General features: G+C 42.6%; 1 protein-coding gene across 1 annotated transcript in view; it reads right to left on the bottom strand.

Annotated features, from left to right (window-relative positions):
* MAN2A1 (mannosidase alpha class 2A member 1) overlaps window positions 1–25,091 on the bottom strand; it is a 126,780-nt gene extending 101,689 nt beyond the window's left edge. Inside the window, exons 1-3 of the mRNA XM_076361867.1 lie at window positions 24,939–25,091; window positions 12,034–12,294; window positions 1,879–2,023 (exon numbers count right to left, since the gene is read on the bottom strand). Of these exons, the coding sequence (XP_076217982.1) occupies window positions 1,879–2,023; window positions 12,034–12,294; window positions 24,939–25,073 (541 nt within the window). The 5' untranslated portion in view covers window positions 25,074–25,091. The remainder of the gene's footprint in view (window positions 1–1,878; window positions 2,024–12,033; window positions 12,295–24,938) is intronic.
* Window positions 25,092–26,995: the final 1,904 nt, after the last annotated feature.

The following is a 26,995-nucleotide window of genomic DNA, read 5'->3' as shown; positions in this document are numbered from 1 at the left end:
AAACCTCTAGAAAAAGAACCAGGGGTTGTGTTAAAAAAACCCTGTTCTTTTATGGGACCCATATGGATAGTCAAAACTAGCCTCCTTTAGAGAAATGGGCAGAGGTCTATCTCTAATGGCAATGCCAAAAGATCTGAAACATCTTGGATATGCAGTTATGAAACCACAGGGTTTTTTAATAAATTCTAGAGTAGGAAGAGGAGAGAAGCTACCATTTTGATATATCAACCTAGACAGAGTCATGAAACAGCAAGCTTAGCACCAGAATTAGAAGGAATCTACTGGTTAAGTTTGGAAAAGTCTACCAAAACAAACGGTCTGAAAGTTTATCTCAAGGACATAAAAAAATGTCTCCTCTACTGATCCACTGAAAAGAGGGCACGGAATGTGAAGCTTAAAAATGCAGGCTCTTAGCCTCCACTAACAGACTGCACCTGAAAAAAAAAAAAGAAAATCAGTGCAGGAACACTGAGCCCCAACCGAACCTCATGACTTGAAGGGACACCAGCAAAGTTTCATGCAAAGCTCTTCTCACCTTCCCTCGGGACCTTCCCCTGCAGCTCCCAAGCCTCATGCTCCTGTAGAGCTACCTCAGCCTGCACTGTGCAGGGGGTCTTTGTTCAATCCAGCTAAAATCATCTCAGAAGGACAGATGTGACACCAGGCAACTGGCCTCTAGCAGGATGCCAACCGTCCTCCCCCAAATAGGATATGATCCTACTAGCTTCAGCAGAAAGAAGGGAGAGAGGTAAACTCCATACCCCATTCTAATAAGAACCAAGAGAATTAAAAGTTCTGTACATTCCTTTAGGGTGGTTTCAGATTCATTAAATGACTATACAGGGTGTGGCTTCTCTCCAGGAAAGTTTTCAGGAGACCGACAACCAGAGAGGAAATAAATGGACACAGGTTTAAAGACAGTTCTACAAAAAAGCAGATCAAAGTTTATACTGTGATTATTTTCTCTGAATATTTTTACTATATCCATACTTTGTTATTTTAGCTGTCATAACTGGACAATACAGTCCCTCTAAATTCCAGTGTTCATTTTCTTTGAAAATGCTACACACATGCAAATAAAAGTCACTTATGTTCAAACTACCATATCTTACTTCACTCAAATCCACAGTACTTCAAACAACAAATTAAACTGTTAGAGATACACGGTAGTAAAGTTTTAAAATGCTGAAATTGTGGCTTTCCACAATAACAAGCAGCTTCACCAGCTTCTCATGGTCAGTGTACGTGTACCAGGAGTATACTACAGCAGTATAATTCACTGCTTTTGGGTGTATTTTACAGTTATTTCAAAATAAAGTGACACTTCTCCATTTTATTTATTACACAGTAAATATCCACTTGGGAGGAAGAAGTGAAATTATGCAAGCACACTTAGGTTTCAGTTTAAATCCAGACTTTAACATTATCCCACTGTAGGCTGGGGGTGGGGATGTGCACAAGTCAGAAACCTCAGATTTGCCACTGTCACATCTTCCAAAAAGCACATCTCTCTAGCACAGGCTGAGGGTTACATACCTATGACAGTCCAAAAAGTCAAAATAAGAACAGGCCATATTTAATGCAACAATGAATAAACTGACTGGGTTACCAGCAGGATGAACACAGAGAATCCATATTACCTTCCAATATCAACAATGAAGTTCTACTCCAGTTAATAAATAAGTACATGTACAACTCTTATCATAACAGTTGTCACTCGAAGACAATGGCATTTGAATTATACATCTGCTTAACCACCTAGCTAGACTTAAATCTAACATATTACGTAGTATGCTTCAAAAAAGCCCAAATCTTAACAGAAATGGCAATATATTTCTTGATTCAAAAGCCTCTAGATCAATACAGTTAAAAAATTACCTGGGTCATTATGTGAGTGAGGCACGACAAAAACTTGAAGCGGTTCACTGTCCCATTCATTTTCATTGTACGTGATATCGAATCCTTGTTTCCACACGCCACCATCTGGATTATCGAAAGGAAGAATGTCATAGACATCCAACATCTAAAAAAGGGTAAAAGGAATATAAAACATGAGTTCACAAAAACAGTTCTGCTATTAAAAAACAAAGCTGTTTTCGTCAAAAATGGATCAGTTTGTTCATTACACAGGGAGAGATGAAGTGTCAAATGAATAGAAAACTGACAAACAAGAGCAAGTTTCAAGTCACACTAGGACACCCAAGACACAGCTGGCAGGAAGCAGAGTATTTGGCAGGCCCTGTTCTGAGGAGACTGAAATTGATTATATAAAGGGTAGGAATAAGAGCCTTAAGTCACAAAAAATTATGACAGCTCACAATGGCATTGGGGCAGGAGGGTAGGGAGAGAATTATACAGAATAGCACAATACACTAAATAGGGGAATGCAGAAGATGAAAAGGACAAACTAAGCAAGCAGTAAGAAGAGAGGACAATATGAGAGAGATTGAGGCAAAAGTGGTGGACTTGGTAGTACTACGTTAACGGTTGGACTCTATGATCTTAAACGTCTTTTCCAACCTAAATGATTCTATGATTCTAAAAGTCAAACTCACAAAAGGGAACTGAAATAAACTGTCAAGGAAAAACGTTCAGAACTATAGCCAGTTGCTACAACAAAGCTCCTTATATATTTACTGTTGCCCAGTATACTAATTATACAAAGAAGGACATATTTCATTTGTCAATGCAAATAAGAAGGTTACAGGTTATTAAAGCAACTCTAGAGGTACTTTAACAAGTTCCTATGGAATTTAGATACCACCAGATAGCTTCAAAAAGAATATTCTAATGTAAGTTTAGACCAAGGTTACCATATCCAACTTTTTTTTTTAATTTTTGTAATGCTCTGGTTTGCTTTTAGGAAAGAGAGCAAGCTTGATGAACATGAATTGTCACCTGGACAAGCCTTTTACTGGCACTGTAGTTTAAAAAATTTAAACTAAACTTTAGTTTAGTTCTAACCCCATGGTTAGAATATAATTGTACACCTGACAAACTTTCTTCAACAAACATTTCACTTCCACAAAAACAGCCTACAGGTGTCATTTACTACATTACCACCACAGGAGTTAAAACTTTCCAGTGGTAAGCTGGTTTCTGTCCTGCTAGGAAACTTGAGAAAAATACAGACATCTGAAACAAACATCTGACTAAAGAACTTAAGGCCTTGTGATGGGTTGACCTTGGATGGCTGCCAAACCCCCACCCAGCTGTTCTCCCACTCCCCTGCCTCAACAGGATAGGGGGGAAAATAAGATTAAAAGCTCATGGGTCAAGATAAAGACAGGGAGATCACTTTCCAATTACCATCACAGACAAAACAGACCAGACTTGGGGAGCATTATGTTAATTTATTGCCAATTAAAATAGAGTTGGATAGTGAGAAACAGAGAAACAAAGACAAAACTAAAACACCTTCTCCCCACCCCTCTTCTAGACCCATTCAACTTCACTCCTTCATTCCCAACTCCTTTATGTCCCCCTGCCCCACGTGGTGCAGCAGTACAGGGGTTGCAGTCAGTCCATAATGGTTCCTCTCTGTCACTCCCTCCTCCTCACACTTTTTGCCTGCTCCAGCATGGGGTCCCTTCCACAAGCTACAGTCCTTCATGAAGTGCTACAGTCCTTCATGAAGTGCTCCAGCATGGGATCCTCTCCACAGGCTACAGTCCTTCAGGAACTCCTCCACCGTGGATCCCCCATGGGCCACAGTTCCTTCTGAAAATTTCCACTTGCTCTGGCATGGGGTCCTCCATGGGCTGCAGGGAAATACTTGCTCCACAATGGTCTCCCAAACCTGCTCCACTAGCTGGAGCACCTTCTCCCCTTCCTTCTTCAATGACCTTGGTGTTCACAGGGTTGTCTCTCCCACCTTTTTTTCCTTATACCTCACTGCCGTGCAGTGTTTTCCCCCTTCTTAAAACACGTTCTCCCAGAGGTATCACCACCCTTGCTGATGGAGGGCTCAGCTGTATCCTGCAGTGGGTCTGTACTGGAGTTGGCTGGAATGGCTGTGTCTGGCACAGGGCAGCACTGACCTTCCCTCACAGACACCACCCCTGGAGACCTCCCCTGACAACACCTGGGCACCTGCACCCAGTACATTCCACCCTCACCTCTGTGAAACACATATTTAAGAAGAATTGATAAAATATACATTCATCACACACTCTTCACAAACTTCACTTACATCTACCAAAAAAAATTCCCACACCAAAATCAAAATAACATAACAACACTGAAAAAGTGGAAAGTTTACACACAAGATAAGACTCCACCCCTTGTCCCTTCACCTCATTACAACAAAAGAATCCCCAGAATTATTTCACTGTGGCAATATCCAATCCAAGTTCTGGCCATTACCACTCCCAATTACTGTCCTATCTCTCATTCCTCAAGCCCCAGGTTGGGTGCCAAAAAGGACTGCAGTGGGTTGACCTTGGCTGGGTTGGCATCTGGCAGCCAGCCAAGGTCAAACCACCAACAAGCCTTTAGCTTAAGATACAAAGAGAAGTAAGTTATGTTAGATGGGAACACAAGCCACTAATCCTAGAACTAGCAGAGCCTCAGCTGGGCCTACAATGTCCATACACTAGATATCTATGGCCTGTACAAGATCTTGTCATGTCACTGCTCCACCAGGATTGCTTCCACCTTTGGACAATATTGCTTAATGGAAAATACAGGTGAAATACTTGCAGATATATGCATTCTGTATGGCCAGCTTGAAGGGACCAAATAAGGGTTACATTGAAATTACCCTAATACCGCACTTTCTTGCTTTTCTAAAATTTGATTTTGAGGAACTGTAATTCTTCTGTGAAATGCAACCTTCTGAAGAAAATTAAGTGCATACTCTGTAAATTTGCCCGTTACCAATGAGTGTTAAGACTGATAAACTCTTTTGACATTTCAACCATGAAAACATATTTGTTTAAAAAGCAACCATTCATGGAATTGCCCACATTCCTATGAGTTTTTCTCATGAATGGAGCCTGAATTTCACAAGCAACTTTCTGCAGTCTGCAAGATACCAATTTTTACAGTCCATAACATACATAATTTTTTCCCTAACACCTATTACCTTACAGTTATCTCAAACCATGCTCCCATGATTATGAGCTCAAGAGCTGGAAACTGCAATTCAGGAAATAGATCTTGGAATCTTAATCAACACTTCTCTGAAATAACTGGCTCAATGACCTGACCCATCATCTAGAGAGGTTTGCTGCCTGCCAGGAGCCTGGATGTTGCAGAGGAACTGTCGAAACTTGTCCAGCCTTTTGACTACTACCCCTTGTTGTTCTTCCATGTGGGCACCAATGATACTGCCAGGGGCAACCTGGACTGCATCAAAAGTGACTACAGAGCTCCGAGGTTAGTAATCAAGGTCATGGAAGCCCAGGTGATATCCTCTTCAGTCCCGCCAGTGAGGGGTAGGAGTGTGAGAGGAGGACATGGACACTACAGGTCAATCATTAGCTGCGGAGCTGGTGCTGGCAACAGGTTTTGGGGTTGTATGACCATGGGACCCTGTTTGCAGATCAGGGTCTGCTTAGGAGAGATGAGATCCAACTCACTAAGTGGGGCAAAGATATCTTTGCCAGGAGGATGGCTGACCTGTTAAGGAGAGCTTTTAGTTAGGAATAAAGGGGGAGGGAGAGAGTCACCAGCAGCCCTGTGATGAACAGTGATGTGACACGGAAGGATAAAAAAAAAAATATTCAACAAAACAGGGCTTAAGCAGGGTCACCTCCAGTATTTGCGTGTAAGCAAGGAAGTGCCTACAGGCAGTTACAGAGAAATCCCCAAAACCCCTTCCGGGAAATCAGCATGCCAGGGTGTCTCTCTGAAGTACACTAATGCACACACCACAGGGAATAAACATGATGAGTTAAAGATCTGTGTGCAGTTGCAAGCCTATGACCTTGCTGGGATCATGAAGACACGGTGGGATGATTCCAATGACCGTAAAGTTGCAATGGAGAGATACAAGCTCTTGAGAAAAGACAGACCAGGAAGACAAGGAGGGAGAGTTGACCTTTATGTGAGAGAGCAGCTGGTGTGCATGGAGCTCTGCCTGCGGATGCATGAGAAGCCGACTGAGAGCTTATAGGCAAGGACTAAAAAGCAGACCAGTATGGGTGACGTTACAATGGACGTCTGCTAGAGGCTGCCTGACCAGGAGTAACAAGTGGATGAGGCCCTCCAACAGACAGATAGGAGCAGACTCACATTTGCAGGATCTGGTCCTCGTGGGGAACTTCAACCACCCTATAATGTGCTGGAGAGACAACAGAGCAGGGCATAAGCAACCCAGGAGGTTCCTGGAGTGCATCAGTGACAAATTTCTAACCCAAGTGATAGAGAAGCCAGTGAGGAGCGGTGCTGTGCTGGACCTCTTACTTGCCAACAATGAGGGCCTTGACGGGGCTGTGAAGGTCAAAGGCAGCCTTGGCTGCAGTGACCATGAGATAGTGGAATTCAGGAGCCTGAGAGCAGGGAGGAGGGCAAAAAACAAGACCACATCACTGGACTTCAGGAGAGCAGACTTTGGCCGCTTTGCTTGGCAGAGTCCCACAGGATAAGACCCTGGAGGGAAAAGGGGCCCAGGAAAACTCGTTAATATTGAAGGATCACCTCATCCAAGCTCAAGAGCAGTCCATCCCAACAAGTAGAAAGTCAGGCAAAAATGCCAGGAGGCCTGCATAGATGAACAAGGAAATCCTGGCAAGACTCAAACACAGAAAGCAAGCATACAGAGGGTGGAAGCAGAGACAGGTAATGTGGGAGGAATACAGAAACACTGTCCGAGCATCCAGAGATGAGGTTAGGAAAGCCAAAGTCCAAATGGAATTGAATCTGGCAAGGGATGTCAAAGGCAACAAGATGAGCTTCTGTAATTACATAGATGACAAAAGGAAGGCTAGAGCCTGCTGCTGAATGAGACAGGGTCCTGGTGACATAGGACATGGAAAAGGCTGAGGTACTGAATATCATCTTTGCCTCAGCCTTTACTAGCAAGACCAGGAATCCCAGGACCCAGAGACCTGGGGGGAAGTCTGGAACAAGGAAGATGTGCCCTTGGTAGAAAAGGGCCAGGTCAGGGAATACTTGAACAAAATGGATATATAGTCCATGGGCCCTGGTGGGATGCACCCACAAGCACTGAAGGAGCTGGCTGATGTCACTGCAAGGCTACTCTCAAGAACCTTTGAATGATCATGGTGCCTAGGAGAAATGCCCAAGTACTGGAGGAAAGCAATGTCACTCCTATCTTCAAGAAGGGCAAGAAGGAGGACCCAGGGAACTACAGGCTGGTCAGCCTCAGCTTGATCCCTGGAAAGGTGATGGAGCAGCTAATACTGGAAACCATTTCCAGGCACATGAAGCACCAGAAAGTCAACAGGAGTAGTCAGCATGGATTCACCAAGGGCAAGTCACACTTGATCAACTTGAGAAACTTCTATGATGAAATGACTGGCTTGCTAGATGAGGGGAGAGCCACGGATATTGTCTACCTTGACTTCTGTAAGTCTTTCAGCACTGTCTCCTCTAAGATCCTCATAGAGAAGCTGTTGATGTTTGGGCTGGATGAGCAGACAGTGAGGTGGACCAAAAACCAGCTGAACAGCCAGGCCCAGAGGGTGGTGATCGGTGGCTTGAACTCTAGTTGGAGGCCAGTAACCAGGAGTGTACCCAGGGGTCAATACTGGGTCCAATCCTGTTGAACATCTTCATTAATGATTTGGATGATGGGGCAGAGTGCACCCTCAGCAAATTTGTAGACAACACCAAACTGGAAGGAGGGACTGATATGCCAGAGGGTCATGCTGCCATCCAGAAGGACCTGGACAGGCTGGAGAAATGGGCTGACAGGAGCCTCATGCAGTTCAACAAGGGGAAGTGCAAAGTCCTGCACCTGGAGAGGAACAACCCCAGGCACCAGTACAGGCTGGGGGCTGCCCAGCTGGAAAGCAGCTTGGCAGGAAAGGCCCTGAGGGTCCTGGTGTATGCCAAATTGAACATGAGACAGCAATGTGCCCTTGCAGCAAAGAATGTTAATGGTATCCTGGGCTGCATTAGAAGGAGTGTTGCCAGCAAGCTGAGGGAGGTGGTCCTTTCCCTCTACTCAGCACTGCTGAGGCCACACCTGGAGAACTGCGTCCAGTTCCGAGCTCCCCAGTAGAAGAGAGACATGGACACACTGGAGAGAGTCCAGCAAAGGGCCACTAAGATGATGACAGGACTGGAGCAGCTCTCCTATGAGGAAAGGCTAAGAACTGGAACTGTTTAGCCTAGAGAAGGCTTGGGGGGGATCTTATAAATGTGTACAAATACCTGAAGGGAGAGTGCAAAGGAGGAGCCAAGTTCTTTTCAGTGGTGCCCAGTGACAAGACAAGAGGCAATGGGCACAAACTAAAACACAGGAGGTTCCTCCTGAACACCAGGAAACACTTTTTCCTTGTGAGGGTGACCAAGCACTGGCACAGGTTGCTCAGAAAGGTTGTGCAATCTCCATCCTTGGATATTCAAAAGCCATCTGGATGTAGTCCTGGGCAGCCGGCTCTAGGTGGCCCTGCTTGAGCAGGGTGTTGGACCAGATGACCTCCAGAGGTCCCTGCCAGCCTCAACCATTCGGTCATTCTGTGATTCCAATGTTAATCAGAAGCAGTTAAAAAAAGCCAAGAAAAAAATTAGGACTCAAAAACTTCCACATGAATAAACTGAAGCCAGATCAGGCTGAAATCACTGCACTTATGCCAAGAGATCCAGAAGACAGATGTTAAGTCATTTTTATCTTTCTTACCATCCTCAGTAAGAATTGTGCAAAGGATTAATCACAAATTACATCATCACTTGACCAGGTTACATGACTGCAAGTGAAGAATAAGTTCCAAGTAACTCAACAGTAAGAAGCAAAAAAGGTTAAAGACCAGTATTTCCTGGACATATTTTAATCTCATTTCTAAGTATAAAATACTGGTATAGTAAGCAAGGACTTTGTATAAACAGTAGATAAATAGAAATTCAAAAAGGATGCTGCCCGTCTTTATTGTGGCTGCTTCAGAAGACAGTCATGTTGTTAAGCTTTTGAATTAAAACATTGGAAAACTTATCAGTTGCCTGTCTTTCTATATGGGCTTATTCTTTCTCTATACTGAGGGACTCAAACTGCTGAAGTAATGCAAGTCTTGGGCAAACATCACATTTACCCCAGTGAATACTAAACTACTGCACAGAAGAAATAAAAGCATAGTTCATGCCTCTTCAGGCCACCCTTTTAAAAAGTGATTCGTGCCTCATTTTCAAAAGGAGCAACATTACTAAGCACAATGTTAGATGCCTCAGTAGTTGAAAGGGACAAGAGAGGAGACACCTCACCATATTAGTTAAAAGACCTTCCAGCTCAGTGTGATGGCTGTTGAGAATTCTACCTTCTTTGAGCACAAATTCCAGATACTTCTTGAACTACTGACCTAAAAAAGCATCAGGTCTTAACCATATTTAATCCAGAGTTCTTCATTTTTTTGGTTTTATTACCTAGCTCCATTTTTATCTTTTGAAAAAAGTACACATTAGACTATTTAATTTGAATTACATGAATTCTCAATTCAGTGTTATTTTCAGTGGCCAGCTCTATTGCAATTTCATACCTACTTACAAACACCACAAGTAAGTAACAACATATACAATTTCTTGATTTACAATTCCTCCATGAAAAAAAACCTTTAGCTATCCTACCCAAGAATCTTTTGGGTCTCACATTATTAGTAACTTGTTTTGTCCGATTTATGCAAAGAAAATACATCCCTCTGAGTCGCAAGTCCTGGTAATATTTCTAACTGAAATAGCAGAGGTTTTTAATCCATATTTGAATCCATTCTTATAATGGTTGCTCTATGATGGGAGACTATAATGAACTCCCATAATTTATCCAGTGAAGCCTCTTTGCCTTCATTCTCTAAAGTGATTTTTATCCAAACACTATGTCTCACCTATATTAGTTCTTACTTCTTTCTAGTCTCTCATTTCATTCTCATACGTCCATTTAAAAGGCAAACATGGAAAAAGTAAGGTCCAAATCTGTGGGTTTAAGTTAACATTTATGAACAGCAGGTAATTAACACTTACAAGCTGTTTTAGAATTTAAAATAAAATTAAGAAAAACAATGCTCCAAATAATCTCAGAATTTCTCAGTCTTTATAAAAAAATCTAGAAGAAAATAAATTAACTGACCTTGCAGAACACATCCAGCTTGGCAAAGTATTAAATAGTAAAACCATATTCAAATACAGTAATTTAGATCAGCTTGTTAACATGGTGTTACAGGAATTTTGCTAAAGTCAAGGTCTTAGATTCCCTAACTGAAATGCGGGTCAGACTCGCAGAGTGAGAAACTGTACACAGAAGCAGTATTAAAGTGACTTAAGGATGATGGTGGATAACCTGCTGAGTACAAGATACTAATGCAATGACATGAAGAACATTAAAGCCCTCCCTCCCTGTGCAAGGCAAGGAAAGAAAGTGTGAGTAAGGGAACAGTATTAAGAATATTCCCTGCTATCCTTGTTAGTTAAGTACATGCATATAACCTTGAAAGTAAGGAAAATTATCAAAAAGCAGTTTAGCTACTACAGCCTACCATTAGGTAGGTAGGTACGTTAGTTGATAGTAGGTACGTGTTCTGACATTCTGCAAATGTGAAGCAAAACATGACAACAGTTTAAGAAAACATGTTTTACTTTCCATTCATAACAGGTTAACATGTCGCAGCATTTAAGCCAACACATTTTACCTCAAAATTCAAAATTCATATTTACTATAACTTATTTCTAATGCACCTAAAAAAGCACATAATTTAATATAGTAACAGACTGTAGAAGGAATAACCTGTTAACAATCCAGTAGCTTGAAAATATGCAATCATAGGTCCACATGCTTTACTTTCCTGCACAGAAGTCTTAATGTATATTGGAAACATGAACAGTCACATACTGCCTTTAAAAAAAAAATACTTTCTCTGTAAGAGACATATTAAGGTGGTACCTATCCCTGAAGAGCTTAAAGGCATTATGAATGATACATCAGAGGTTACAATTGTTCTAATATGTGTACTTACTCATCTTAAGTCCACTGTCTTTCTCCTGCAATAGAAATTATTTCACTTCTAGAATGAGAAAGCTGGACTTCAAAATTTAATCTTTGCTTTAGAGTACTATGAATATTTATAGTACTCCCACAAGACTCCCAAAAACAGTACAGATCACAAACTTCACACAGTATTCTCAGCACTCCTGAAACACTCCATTAAAACTGAATATATGAGTCCATGAACTCACAAGCATCACCAGAAAGCAAAATAAATTCAACTTGAAGTGTTTGACTTTAAAAACTTCAGCCTCCCCAGTTCATGCCAACCAGTCAATATGGTATATGTTCCTCCTTCCTGATCAAAGTGCCTTATACAAACTGGAGACACACAAGAATGCTGAAATACAGAAATAGCATTCAAAAGGGAACACAGTACCTGAGATTTTTTTAAATTATTAGTTGTTGAACATTCTTTGCCTCCGCCTCAAGACCCATCTACAGATATATCCCTAAAATGTAAAACCTATTTAAATCAAGACTCTCCACTATTTCCAGTTTATTTGTCATCAATTTTAGAACAATTTTGGGAAGTGGGAAGAGACTCTCAATAAATTCTTTCCAAAGAACTTCTGATAGTACTGGACAATGATCTGAGTATAATCACTGGGGGTTTTTTGGGGCGGTTTAAAGAACTTTTAAGCATTCTGAAATTTTGGCTCTTCATAATCACTATTCAGTTTCTAGACAGTTTAAAAAAGGTAAAAAGGAGCAGTTTCATAACATCTGTTAAACACAACAGTCACTTGAACAATTCCACTATGTCTTAGATTAGGAGCTTAGTACCAAGCTTTTACAAGTAATTAGACGTTTGCAGAATTAAAAGGTAATGACAGCTAGGACTCCAGCAGAATAAGAGAGAAAGACATACTGCTTACCTGTACACCTGAACCATGGCTTCCACTTTTTGAAGCAAACAAACAATCCTCAGAATCAACTGCAAGCAAAACTGAAGCAGAAGGAAAAAGCTCAGAGACAGATCCTTGACTGAAGTTTATAGCCTCTGGATTTTTTTGACCATCCTTTACTGATTCACTCAGATTGATCACTGAATCTCGTATGTTTGAAATAATCTCATTATTTTCTGCCAACAGGCGTTCTAAATGATCTATTTTTTCTTGCAAAATTGAAAGCTGGCCCTGTAAAAAAAAAAAGTAAAGTTTAATTATTTCTCAGACTAATTCTTGACAGAATTAAAAATAAATAAATTTCACAATAGTATACAATCACACAAAAAAAAGAAATACATCTTTATTCTATATTTTACGTAAAGACAAACTAATAAGAAATTGAACCAACATATGAAGCCTTCTCTTTTCAGAATAAGCGAAAAGAACAGAAGTTACATTTTCCACTATGAACTTGAATTCGTGGCACAAGATTTAATCAGTGGTACAAAGATATTCTTAAAGGTCACACTGTTTCAAGTACCAATTATGCCAACTTCTACTTTTTTCATGTCTATCACAGATTCGCAAAAATCTGATCTTTTCATTTATCATCACATTAGAACATCAAAGGGAAAGCCATTTTTTAGAAGGCAGTCACATCATGATGGGATTAATAGGATATATACATTCTAGGTTTTTTCTGTACATGTAAAATAATATTTCAATAAATACTGAGTTTCTTATTTTCAGTGAAATTTAGAGAGAAATTAACAAAAGCACTTAATGGTTGTAAAAGATCCTGTAACACCCTGATCATAGTAATAATCTGTATAATTGGACCATTGCAAACGTCAAGATAATCCTGTAAAAGACAGCTCAAACTGATAGCACTTTCAGTCAGAAGGCCATATTCAGTTGCCAACCAACAGGATTTTGTAGATGATTCTAGTGTGTGCCACAAGAGGAAGGATCTAGGATAACATCTATGTGAATTGAAAGAAGTCAACATATCTCCCAAAGCAACTTGGAAAGACAGACAGATACCACAAAACAATTTAATAGCATCTAATCACTGTACTGTTGGAATACAGGACAGAGCATAGCAGAACAAGATACCTGGAAACGCTACTGCCCTCTCATGTACTAGCCACTCCTTCCAAATGATTTGAGGTATGCTTTTTTTTTTCAGGAATGAATGTGTTAGCTTTTACAGAATCATAAGAGGCCAGATTATTTAACATGTTTTTAGGGATATTTCATCTTAACAGTATTTTTTTTTCTTTCCTCAGACTGACTTCAACCTAACAATAATAAGAAAAGATAGAGAACAAAAACCAGTCACTTCCTATTATTAAAGTTGTGGTCAGACCCCAAAATATACAATGTATGATTAAGTTTTTTTTCAGGAAGCTGTCATTACAACAAAACCCTCTGCGGATTCAGGCATTTACATTTTACCCATTACATTCAACACAAGTAACATTGATTCAGTAGACAGCTATTCTGTGACCTATGATTTTAATGACAAGTAAAACTTTTTCCTAGCACCAATGCCTTATTTTCCAAGTAGTATAGAATAATATCAGAAACAAAACCTGTACATGACACTTTTTTCCCCTTTGATAATAATTTACTTGAGGCCTTTGCATTTTCCTTCTAAGAGACAAATTGCTTTCCTCAAATGCCAAGTTAATTCCCACTCCTGTAGTTAGGCTGTAGTTTGCAAAGGATTAAGCCTCCTTTCTAAATTGTGATGTGCAATTTCTTTTAAATTCTGTTCGCTTTGGGAAGTCTGCAGGAATAAAAAACACCCCTTACCAAGAGATACCAATCAGCCTTTTGGTTTCTACTAAATTGCCATTCCTATAATTCTATCTTTATGGAAGTTCTTTGTAATTCTGCAGAAGATACTAACAGGTTAAAAAAACCTAAACTGTAAGTTTGTCCCCTCACTTTCTGGGCTGTGTAAAGTGCTCACCCACTGCTTTGGTTTTTTTCTTAGACTGATACATCCTGAAAACAATAACAGGTTTTAAAATGCAACACAGGCAAACAGTTACTGCTTCCCAAAAGACAAAAATATATTTTGACAACGGATCCAGATTAAGCTAATTGAGATGTAGGGCCAACATCCTAGAATCTCAACAGTTTAAAAACAAATACTAGAAACTTATAAAATAGGTGAACTGAAAACAACAGGAAATCAATATGCAGATGATGGGATACTGGACAGAAAAAAACTGTAGTCCCATGCCCCCTGGTGGCACAAAAGAAACAACTAGACTGAAATCTTTCAAATAATACATTAAAGATAGTGTGCACACATTTCAGTATAAAATTAGTATTTTCCCTTTCGATGTCTGCGACATTTTAAAAGAAGGAAAGGTTTCTCTACTCAGAAAACTAATAGCCTATTATGCCACTCACCCTAAAAATAACATAAATAAAATAATACTGATTGGAGCTTTACAGGCTGCCCAACATAGCCTCTGATCTTTAGATTTCTAAGACGCTAAAGAATAACTGCCATCTATACAAATTATGACCTGCTTCACTGCACATGACTATAGTTCACCAAAGTTACCAAGTTTTTAAGCGCTAAAGTGCTGTTCACACCTATGCCACTACTATATACGCTGCCTCTACAACTGTAAAATCAGACAACTGTTTAAAATTTATATTCTCATTCACGTATGTTCTAGAAATATTTTACATTCCTACAAGAAAAGAGTTTCATATTGCTTAGCAATAGCCTGTCAACTAGCTGGTCATAGATTACACCACCAATCTGCCTTATGTCATCTAGCCAAGTATAGTCTCTCCAGCACTGGCCAATGGGGGGGGAGGGGAGGAGGGGGATAAAACCCACATTAAGAAACACCAAACACATGATTAGACTGATCCTCCCATTGGCATACACTGCCAACCTCTAGCAGTCACATACAAACTTCCAATTTGGAGGTCGTGTCATATTTCGGATCTCTAAGATGGACCTGTCGTTTAACTTATTGTATCTTAAACCTTCAAATATCTATGATAACAAGTTCTACCATTTTAAGTGTTTATTATGTGAAAAAAATACTCTTCTTCGTAAACTAAGTTCCCTGCTTCCTGTGTCACGAGAAATAGTAATTTGTTCACTGATAATCTTCAAACAACGGTGATTTTATACATTGCTATATACTTCCAGCAATAATTTATTTTTAAGGTGGAGAGTTCAAGCCTACCTAGGACTCTGAAGAGTAGTGATTTTTACAAGTATGTTAAAGTATGCTACTTTAACTTTGGAGGTAGGTATTCTGTTATTTGGAGAAAGAAATCCTCACAAAGACCTCCCACTGTGGAAGTTAACAGAGGACATTGATAAAGACAACCCTGCTTTCTTTTCTGACGACTATGAGATGCATCATGCCTCTCCTAGTGCATGGCATATTGAAATGCTTTAACTCAACTTGCATGCAAAACATGAAATAAAAAGCTACAGTTAAGAACACGTAACTATGACCTCATGCAATACCCAAGTTAAAACTGACAGGCAACCAAAACTTTTGAGATTTTAAAAATATTTTCAATTTCTGTTGTGAAATGCATCAGCCATGAGAGTTAACTTTAAGAAACAGTGCCACAAAATAGAAACAGATCCCAGTTTTCATTCAGTATGAAAATAGTTAATGCCAGGAATCCATTCTCAGGTTGGAAAATTTCACATGGATCCAAATTATGCAAAAGCTAGGTGTATTTCCATTGCACATTCACATTTTCTCCTTACTCATTTTAAATAGATAGGGGTAGACAATGCCTAGAATGTAGTATTCAATAGTAGAGTTATTTTAAAATATGAGCTAAACATGGAAAGTATTGCAACTCTTCAAGACAATGAAATTAAATATGAAAATAAAGGAAATTCAGTTTCAACATTTTTAGAGGAAGGCAACCGACTTACACTGCCCAACTTCAAATATCAAGGCCAAATAGTACAAAACAGTGAAGTTACTCTAAAAATGTTTCATCTTATTGATTGCTAGTAACAGACGTTGATTAACTAGTAAAACAGATTAGAAGCATGTTACGGGGGGCATTAAATAGGTCTAATTAAAAACCAAAACACACAGGACCTCTATAATACTAAAAAGGTACTCCTAACAGTATTTTGTTTTAAACTAAGTTTGAAAATTTTCCACGCATTTGGGGGTGAGTAGGGGGGAATTTTATTTTTCTGTGAGCAGAGATGCACCAATTTTACCTTAACCAATTCTGCCTGAAATTTTGTAACCTACATGGCTTTGTAGATACTGGATAGCAAAATTTGGCTAGCTCCACAATTCATAAATGTCAGCAGACTCTCCCCTGAGTTTACAGCATCAAGTCTTCTCAGAAAAGAAGCAATCCTGATCCAAGACTTTGAGCACAGAAAATTGGAGGTACGCTGTCTGGGTAAGTCCAAGTGAACATCATTAAAGGATGCCCTGTTAATCTACATACTTGTTTTAACATAAGGAAATGCTATGTAAAGTTGCATGAATCACCCAGCCTATACAACCAGTTGACAAGTTTATAACAACTTTGGTATAAACTTCTTTCTTTCATTTCTCTCCGCCTTTATATATTGATAAGATTGTGCAAATAAAGGTTTTATTAAAAAGCAAGAAAGGCAACCCTGCTGTTACTCCACAGCAAAGCAACTGTTTCTACAAGAACTGCAAAGTACCAACAAATCCAACAGTCCCGAAAGTAGATACAAGCTGCACTGGTATAAGAATGGTACCACACGAGCGGCGCATCTGTTCACCATCCCCACGTTTACATTGGGTTGGACTTAACCCATGAAGTCTTCCCACGTGAGGACAGCACAGACCAGCACACCCTCCTCCCATTTGGAACAAAAACTGTCCATACCTGCTAGCTGCACTGAGCAACCTGCCACTTCCACCACATGAACCAGCTATGTAAACAGTTCCTTATGCTTCAGTCAGTCTGAACCCTGCAGCAGTTTTCATGCCCCAAATACTCCAAAGCAGTCTGCTTTCCCACTGCCCTCTGTTTGTCCTTCTCTCTTTGCTTCTGACACTGGTCTGATCTGTAGCAAGGACTCTCTCCAGAAAGGAGCATACTGCCACCCAGGACAAGGAGGGAAGTCCAGTAACACAATGAACAGTCAAGCTGCTTTATTCTGGGGAAATGGAGAATGGACAGTTTCTCACACCTAAACATTGTACGTTGCAGAAAGGGTATTAGTTGCAACTTTCACCTCCTCAGTGAACATTCGCTCCTTTAAATGCAGTCACTTTCAAGTAACGATTATTTCATCATGAAAAAGACAGCTAGCTCAAATAATTAAAGTGGGAGTATGACAAGATGAGATTTCCTCATAGATGAGGAAAGCTCACAGAAACAGGCAGGCAGAGGAGAAATCCACATTAGAGACTTCTGAGGTTAGGTCAGCTGGAACTTGATTATTTGTATCCAGACTCAGTCAGCAACCACCAAGTGCTTGGTTCAAAATCAGCCAGAGCCCATTCTTCTTCTCACCCACATGAACAAGCAGGAGACCACAAAGGAGCTGGCAGTGTCCTGCATAAGAGGCTCTGGTGCACCGATGAGCTGTGATGAAGAAAGCAGAGTACTGCACTGAACAGAGTTCTCCGGGGGATGTGGAATTCAAGTCAAGATCATCGCCTATACAGAGTTACTGCAGCAAGCAGTGAGGAAACTGGACTCAAAAAGTCTCATTTTCTGGCTGCACTGAATGGCAATCATCTTAATTTTCTGCACCAGTCTTGTCAATAACTATTTCCAGGTACATCTTCACAAATCACGTACTAACTTCGCTAAAATCCTGATATAAACCTCTGATCAGATGCCAGCGTACCAAGATGGTACTACCAGAAAGCATTTTCTGTTCACCGTTACAGCACTGTACAGTGAACAGAACATACTAAATGTAGAATTAAATGGTCACCTCTTGTACAGAAAAAGCAAGGAGTTAAAAGTTAAAAATGCAACCTGATGTAGCATCAAAGCTTAATATTTGAACACACTGTTTCAGCACGTATTCACATTGCAAGGTAGGACATAGAACAAAAAAACAAGCATACAATGCATGGGTCAAAAGGACAAGTCAAGGTTTAAAGCCTTTATTATCTGGGCAGAAGGCTTATGTGCATTTGTCACGATGAAAATTACATAAATAACCTTGTTAATAATTTCCTACTTTTAAAGTACCATTCAAAACAAGCTCACTTTACGAAGGCACTGATATTCTTCCAAATTAACTGAACTACAAAACAAAAGTCTGTTCTCTTAAAAAATGAGAAAGTTCTATTCCAAAGATGCAACAGCCTGACAAATGGATTATAAGAAGCTGATGGACTTCCACATTCTGTTTTACTAGAGGCAACAATAACAGGAGTGTTTAATGCACTATTATCCTAGACTTAAGTTTCATGCAATTTACAGAGATAAAAATAAGCCATGCTGTTAGGGACTAATTTTGACACCATCATCAGTGATCTGAAGGCAAGAAGAAAGAAAAGGGAGATGGAGACAAATCTAGAAATATTCCCTGTTTAAAGTCAATTAATCTGAAAAATGTTCACTACTACTCCAGCTGATGTTTCAGGTTCATTTCCTTTTTCATTCCCCTTCCTGCCCGATACTGAATCTTTATGTAAACGGCTAGCGGAACAAAACTGAAGCACAGCTTACATGGCATTAAGAGTATGAGCATTTTAATAATGTTTATTTTTATTTGAACAAGTCAAAACTTAAAATAACAAAACCATGTGTCAGACAAAGAAAAGGTCAAGTAAGAACAAAGAAACTTTCTGTCTCCATTTACTTTATACAGTTTAAGTTAGGCATTGACTCTAGGTAGCAGAAGGAAGTGGTCATTTATAGGTGGTGTTACTACTTTTCTGAAAAATACATTTTGCGCAACATTTTGCACCAGATTTAAAGACTGTAACTGAAGGACACTATTAGCTTCTGCTTGACTGCTGCTTAGCCAAAACTTTACACAAAATGTGCAAGCAGCAAAGACAAATACACTGTGAACATTAGGAAGTATACAGAATTGTTACTGACCTGTAATTATGTTCACAAAGACAGCCCCTCCTCCTTTACAACTAGAAGCTCAGCAGAAGAAATTCTGAATTTTCATTATCTTACACTGAAGATTGTTCCCATGACACTCAAAGGCTTTTAGATTGTGAACTTAGTAAGTGGTGTTAATAAGGCTTTGTTTGTTTTTTAAATAAGTCAACATGTTTCAAATCCAGGAAAATAATGATTCTTTCTGTGGATTTCTTCACTCAACATTCAATCTTCTCTGACATGAAACTCATAAGAATGCTACTAAAAGTCACTGTGCCCACAATTTTTCAGTGCTCAGAAGTCAGAAGAAAATGGCGACTTCAAAATTATGTACAACCGCAATTGCCACTATTCACATTTTAGAGTAAAACAAACACTTTCTAAATACCTGATCATGCCTCTTCCATTACTTCTGAATACAGAAGTCTTGTTCCTTGTTATACAACATAGTCCAAAAGCTCCCAAACGAGCTCATAAAAATTACACCAATTACTAAGAACATGCAGCAACAAAACGTGTATTTATAGTCCATGCAAGCCATTGATTTCAGCTACTTCACTACAGCAGGGCACCTAGCAAAACTCTAGCTGGAAAAGGTGTTTATCGTGTATCAGTAGCTATTTCAAAACAGGAAGCATACAGACTCGCCAACACTGGAGGGAGCTGAGGTTTGCACCGCACAGAATTGGGGCATGGTAGCTACTAAGCATGAGCTGATATGCTGTAGTTACAGCCACCTAATGGAGACTCAGGGCTGACTGAAGGTAGTGCTTCCTCACAGCAGGGGAAGTACTACCACAGCAGTACTCCAGAGTAAAGTTCACAAGGCGCCTTTGTTCAACACGCAGATTCAGAGAACTGCTGGTGTTTCTGCCGTGTATTTGGTCCTAATTTCCTACTATTACTGCTCCACCCTACCGTGATTCATATTTTGGCCAGGTGGTAAGACTATCAAATTATTGGCAAGCTCACATGAAATAACACTCCATGCTGCAACAATCACCACTTGCGCCATTTGTGCAGAAATATCTGATGCATTGTGTAGAGGCCTTGAAAGCATGAATCCAGTAAAGAAGCCTTTAGCAGCCACCAACAGCCAGGCCACTTGATGCTTTGCTGGAAGGACACTGGAAACAAAAGAACAAGCCAGCTGCTTTTAGAGGAACTGTACTTGATCACTTCTGTTCAGTGCAATGCAACTACTGAGCCCATAAAAACAGTTAACACACATGAGAACATCAGAGTAAGCTTCAAATAATGGTGCTCAAAGGCGGGAGGGGGAAGAAAACACAGAGGGGGGGAAAGAGAGATATCTTATTCAAATAACAATTGTTTAGAAAAAAGAAAACAGTACAGATAGAAGTTGCTGCATGTTTGTGCTTTGCCTTTTAATAAAGTTTGAGGGAAAGACCAAAGATAACAAGGAGCAATCACTTGGTGCCATTCCAGTTATCAACCAAAATCATGGCAGACTTGAGTTTTAAAAACGTATCTCCAGAAACAACCTTGCACATAGTGGGGAGATATGTCCCATAAAAGCCAAAGCAAGCTGTGTGAAAGTGGTTAGAGGAAAAAGCTTATGTCCACCACCTATCAGGCAGTGACAGAGGATGCTGTGTTGTGGTGCTGTTTTGCCTTGCTCAGGCATAAAATTCACTAAAAATGAATTACTGTGATAATAATAAAAGTGAATACTACACAAAGGCCATATATTTCTGAAGCAAGATACTCTTACAAACAAATCCTTCACTTATTTTTTTTTTAAACTGGATTTTTAATGTGTGCCACGCATGCTTAGGCGTCAATCTAGCAAAATTTAGAATTAAAAGAAGTATTCCACAAGCTTCTGTAAATTAACAGCTTTTATGGATCTGTTCTAAGTCAAGGTAAAGTTAGTTGAGAAAACAAGCCATGTTAGGCTAATGATTTTTTTTCTATTTGGGTCCAAAATACAGAATAGATTAATATGGGCTTATCAGTATTTGGTATTCATCTGTATATAGTAACACAGGTTCTTCAAGATAAGCTGCTTATAGACTTATTCCACTTTAGACTTGATTTGAATGTAGTTTTCATTTAGCAGTTACCAATTTAGCCCACAAATCACTTGCACCTGACACTTGCTGCACAAGAGATGGCACAGGACTAATCACCACTCTGAAACTCCCTCCGCTGTACAGTCACACAGGATTTCTCAGAGAATTCTGTGTTACTACAGAGAAAAACAATATACTCAACCATTTTTCTACTCTATTACACTAGAAGACTCTTACACAATGATCTGTACTGACAACTGGTACAATAATAATCTAAAAATGCACCTAAGGCTATTCCTCCACCTTGAGCTCGTCTCTGCGCAATGTTATAACATTGTTCCTGGCCTGAGACAGGACACTACGACACATCGTATCCTGAGACATGTCCTGAGACAGGAGCATCCTGTGGCTAGGAACAGGCTCAGAGAGAAAGACATCATAAGATGTCTTAAGATGTGATAAGGCCATCGTAAGAATAATATACACCTGACAACCAGGCAGGATCCATAAACATATATGCAGGAATTACAGAGGAAAGGCCAGTAAGTCTTGATCTCCATGTATTATAGGTACCTAATCCTCCCAAAATTAACAGGGACTTCAGTTCTATGGCAACATACAGATCTTCTGATATTATGATTTAAATGCACCACCAATGATGACAAGGCTATAAATCACTTTCGCTCAAGTTCTATTACAGTTGCCACGATGCCACCTTACCATGGCTAGGTGTGGATAACATTCACTGTAAAACTGACTACTGATGCCAGCTTTTGCAAACCCAACACTTAAGAAGACACAATGTCACCACTGCCTCCCAAGCCTGACCACAAGCGCTGCCTAGCACAGCAGTGAAAGGCATTTACAAGTATTTGGTTAGAGAACATGTAAAGGCATCTGCCTATGGACATTCACCCATCCTGGGAGATCTTGTCAACAGAAATATCTTGCAGAAATAATTTTTGGACATCTTTGAACAACTACCTGAACTCTCAAACTGGAAAGCAAGCTCTGAAAGGACAACTCTTGGCTACACTGCCAGGTAAGCCTGAAAAAAGACAGGTTCACAAGACTGAGTGACACAAACTACCCCGAGACCATGCAAAGAGAAGGCGCCTTGTCTGGAAGAAAAAGTGGAAATGAAAGTGGAGCAGCAATGCTAATCATTTATTTTACTACAGGTATTAGGTACCATGACACCTTAGGTGAATGCAGACCAACAGGCACTGCCAGCTGAAAAATTCCAACTCTAATCCTGGCAGAAATTAAATAAAAAGCCTAAATAGACACACACTCATAAGCTAAACATGAGACTGCTTCCAGAGGTACCCGCTGCTCTCCTCTGAGCTTAGTGTAAGCCACACAGGCAAGGAAGAAGAAACTAATCAATATGCAACTTCCAGGACACAAAAGGTGACGTATGCTGTTACCAGAACTGTACAGAGGAACAGCAAAGCTGAAAATTAGCACATTGTCAGAACAGAATGAGGTATGAATCCAAAAGCTTGTGAAAAAGAGTCTCAATCCCTTTTTCTAAGCAAAAAAAGTTCTGACCTCTATCATCATGAAAGAGAATGCCTTCTTAAATCTACAGACAGAGGATCTACTGCTGCTATAGCTTTTCACAAACAAAAACAGTTTGAAGTTTTTACATCTGTGGCTAGTTTCACTTACAGTACATTGAGTTCTGGCAACACTGCACTGACACAAACAACTTTTTGTCAGCTGAGGTAGCACTAAAGCTGTTCCTTTCAAATATTTTTGGTGGCTTCTATTCCACTCTTCATCTTTTGCATTCACTTTAAACTGATGTATTATAGGGCTCTGAAAGCATTTGCTAGGTGTCAGAGGTTTCCCAGTTGTAACAAAGTGAAAAATTTCTACCCTACGGGCAGCAAAAGGAAATGACAAAATCACATCAATTTCATCTGTAACCTCCTCAAAGGATAAAGCAGTAAGAAAGGAAAAGGTAACCCAAAGGAAGGACCAAAACAGTGATAGTCAGAGGATTCTCCACTGAGAGTCAGCAGCCTCAAAGAAATTTAGATATGGAAAAGGCAAAAAAAGTAAACACTGATAGACTGTTCTAGAAGACCGAGGGGAGGGAGGAGGACGGAAGGAGAAATGTTTGTCTCTAGCTGACTAGATCACGTAGAAGGAAGAGGTGTAACAACAGATTAAGGTACTAAACCCTTGGTCACAAGAGATAAGGCCATGTTACACTGCAGACCAGCGTTACACTGTAGGACACAGACAGGAATTTCAACTGCAAGACACTGACAACGGAAGACAAAACATGTCTAATAAATCTTCCCTGTTTACTCAAGTATTTCAAACCAAGATATAACATTTAAAAAAAAAAAAAAAAGACCACCCATGTACGAGCTTTCCTGTTCTATTCTTTACCTGGATTAAACTCAACTGGTGGTATAAAGACACATGAAGTGATTTCCTAATATAAGATACTGACCATATCACCAAAGCAGCACTTGTACTTAGCTGTTACAAGTGTCACACATGGCATTACTCTCCTGCTGGAGCTATATACTGAACAGACACAGCTGCTGTAGCCAGCCTTGTCTTGCTTTCTTCTCCTAAGCTTCTTTCCCATTCTTTTAGTTCCTGCAAAAAACAGTGGCTGACCTCTGAACGGTAATTCAAAGGAATAAAGGCAGAACAGATCTGCGCTCTTTCTTTACGTTTAAGTCAAGGTTTTTATCTTTACTGCTAACAAATAGGTATCAACTATTATCTTTGCATTAAATGAAAAATTAGTGATTCTATCAGGAAGATAATTGTTACTACTTAATTAAGCCTTTTGAGTTCTTCTATTCACTTGAAGTCTGACAGCTGTACTAAAACCCACTTTCATTTGTTTTATTTCCCAAAAAATAAATACAGTGCAAGCATAAATAAGCTATAACTTTACTTTCTCTTTTTTTTTTTTTGTCTACTACTATAAGAAAATAAAGCTATTTATACACAACAGTATTCTGCCATTCTGCACAGCATACCATGCGCTCTCTGAAATACTTTTTTCTTGTCATGGTTAAACACTCCTTATTAGAACACTACCACGACACACAGCTTCTACATTTCTCTCCCACACAGACAACAAGGGAAAGTGAGGAACTAAAGAACTGCTTCGTATAACCATGCGGTGCAGTCAGGTATCAGCCAGTTACGGCTCCAAAGCAAGGCTTAGCGAAAAGGAAAGCAATAACGTAAAGTCAGCATTTCTCTAAACCTACCTGTTGATGCCACAGCTGAGATCTACCCTCGGCTTTCCCTGTCAGCTCCTACCCGTCCTCAGCACTGGTTTCCACAGTGCAGAGTACGCCCCGCACTCCCCCTTCTGCTGCCTGCCCCGGTCCCGAGGAGGGCGGCCGGCCGGTGAAGCCGCAGCGCAGCCCCCAGCCCGTCCCGCCCGGGGCGAGCCCCCCGCCAGCCGCCCCTCCGCACCGCCCCCTTGCCGGGCGGGTGGGCTGCGCCCGTCTTCCCCCTGCGGCCCCGGGCCGGGCCGTGCCAGCAGCAGCGCCGCCCAGAGGCGGCACCGCTCGTCCCCCGCCCCAACGGCCCGGCAGCCGCGGCACCTCGCCGGCGGCCCGGAGAGGGCGAGGCGCGCCGTCGCGCCTCGACGCTCCGGCACCCCCGGCGGGGAGAGGGGAGGGTGCCCAGTGGCGGCACCGCCGCCCTCCCCTCCACCTCCGCCCGGCGGCCCGGGCGCTCGCCCACCCGCCGCGCCCCGGCCGCCGCCCCGCTCACCTTGGGGAAGGTGCCCTCCCTCCGGGGGCTCTTCGGGTGGTCGAAGTGGCCGCGGTCCAGCATCAGGTAGAGGGAGAAGATCACTACGCAGAAGACCGCGCTGCCGAACACCGTGAACTGCCGGCTCAGCTTCATCTCCGCGGCCGCCCGGCCGGCCCCGCCGCCGCCGCCGCCGCCGTGCTCCTCCCGCCGCGGCCGGCGCTCCCGCGCCCCACTCGCCGCCCCGAGCTCGGAGGGGAAAGTTCTCCCGCCGAGGCGGGGACCCCAGGCGCCGCCGCCGCCGGCGCGGGGCAGCCCCAAGTCTTCTCCGGAGAAGTCCGAGAAGTTGCGCCCCCCCCCCCCCCCCCCCGCCCCCACCCGCTGCGCCGGGGCGGAGAGCCCTGCCGAGACCCCGCCGCCGCGGCGAGAGACGAGCCGAGAGTTTCCGGGAGCGGATCGCGTTCCCGGGCAGGCTAGCGCCCAGCGGGGAAGTGGCGGCAGCAGCGCTGCGGGGCCGACCGATCGCCGCTGCTCCCCCCTCCCTTCCTCCTCCGCCGGCCGCCTCGCTACCCGCTCCGCTCCTCCTCGTTGCCGGCAAGCGGCGCCGGAGTCTGGCACCTCCTCCCCCGCCCGGCGGCCAGAGCGCTGCTGCTGCCGCCGCCGCCGGAGCACCGCAGGCCGCCGCGCACACGCTCCGCGCCGAAAGAGCCCCCGCCCGCCAGTGCCGGCCCCCGCCGCCGCCGGAGCGCCGCGCTCCGCCCCCGCGCGCCCGGGCGGGTGGGCGGAGCCGCGCGCGTGTCACGCGCGCGGCACCGCCCCCACGGGCCCGCACCGCCCTGCCGCCGCGGGGGCAGCGCTGCGCGGCGGCCGTTGGCGTCGCAGCTGCCCTTCGGCGCCTGGCGGCGGGGGGAGTCGCGGCCGCCGCCCCTTCCTCTCACCCGCCGGGCCGCCGTGAGGAGGAGGAGGACGCCCACTCCCCCCGGTTCGGCGCGGCAGGGCCGGCCCCGAGCTGCCGCCCAGCGGGCGGCGCGGGGGCGGCTGCCCCGCGGCGGCGGTCGCTCGGAGGCGCCGCGTGATGGTCTCCCCGCCTCGCCGCCGCCCCGTCGGCGGGCGGTGTGTGGCCGCCTCCGCCGCGGGAAGTGAGGAGGCTGGAGGGGGAAGCGAGAGGGCTGCCTTGGGCTTCCGCTCCCGGGCCTTGCCGTGCCCCGCTGCGGAGCGGGGAACGGCGGCCGGGGAGAGGAGGGGGGAGTGTGGGGTGACCTCCGGCACCGAACGAGGCCCGGCGTCCCCGCGTTGTTTAGCAATGACCTGTCGCACCTTTCCGCATGAGTCCTACACCTCTGCTAACAGCATTAGAGGCATTTGTGGGCCACTGTCGAGCTCCAGCTTGGGTCAGGCTTTTCTACATCTGAATAAGTAGCAAGCTTCATGAAAAGCACCGTGTGTGCCCACAGGAATGGCTGGTCGAGGGCCTGCTGTTCAGACTGCCCCACTCCTCCATTGCAGCATTTAGCTCCTAATTTTCACAGATTTAATTTGCTCAGATTTGAAAATGTTCATGGCTGGTGTCTGTTTCTGACCAATATTTTGGGGAAGTACTTAGGATGCATTGGCTGCCATTGGGAACTAGACACATGCTGAAACCATCTTTTATCACTGTGTGCGCTGCTTTTTTAAGGACTGCCATTGAGACATACCCCTATGACTTGAAGTCGGGATGTATGAGTTAGCATCACTACTTTCTTTTCTTCTTCCATGAAAATCCCCCCCCCCCCCCCCAAGTTGTTAAAACTGTAATAACACAAAAATTTGGCCAATAAAGTTCAGTAGAGTTCTGCAGGAACCGAGAAGCTTAAATCATTGCTAAGTTTTTCCATGTTTGGAGCTTGTTCTGATATCCTACAGAACCTACTTGAGGGCTTATTATTCATAAATTCTCCCTCCCTTTCTCCCACTGGACAAAAAGTTAAAGTGTTTGATTCTGGCTTTCAAAAGCAGCACAGGACTCCTGCAGTTACTGGGTACGGACGTTCTGAGCTACTGTGGTAGGAACTGCTGACAGCAGAGAAACTGCCTCT

Source organism: Aptenodytes patagonicus, chromosome Z, assembly GCF_965638725.1.
Source record: "Aptenodytes patagonicus chromosome Z, bAptPat1.pri.cur, whole genome shotgun sequence".
NCBI lineage: Eukaryota > Metazoa > Chordata > Aves > Sphenisciformes > Spheniscidae > Aptenodytes > Aptenodytes patagonicus.
The sequence above is the reverse complement of the archived record's forward strand: the minus strand, read 5'-3'. Positions and strand labels throughout refer to the sequence as shown.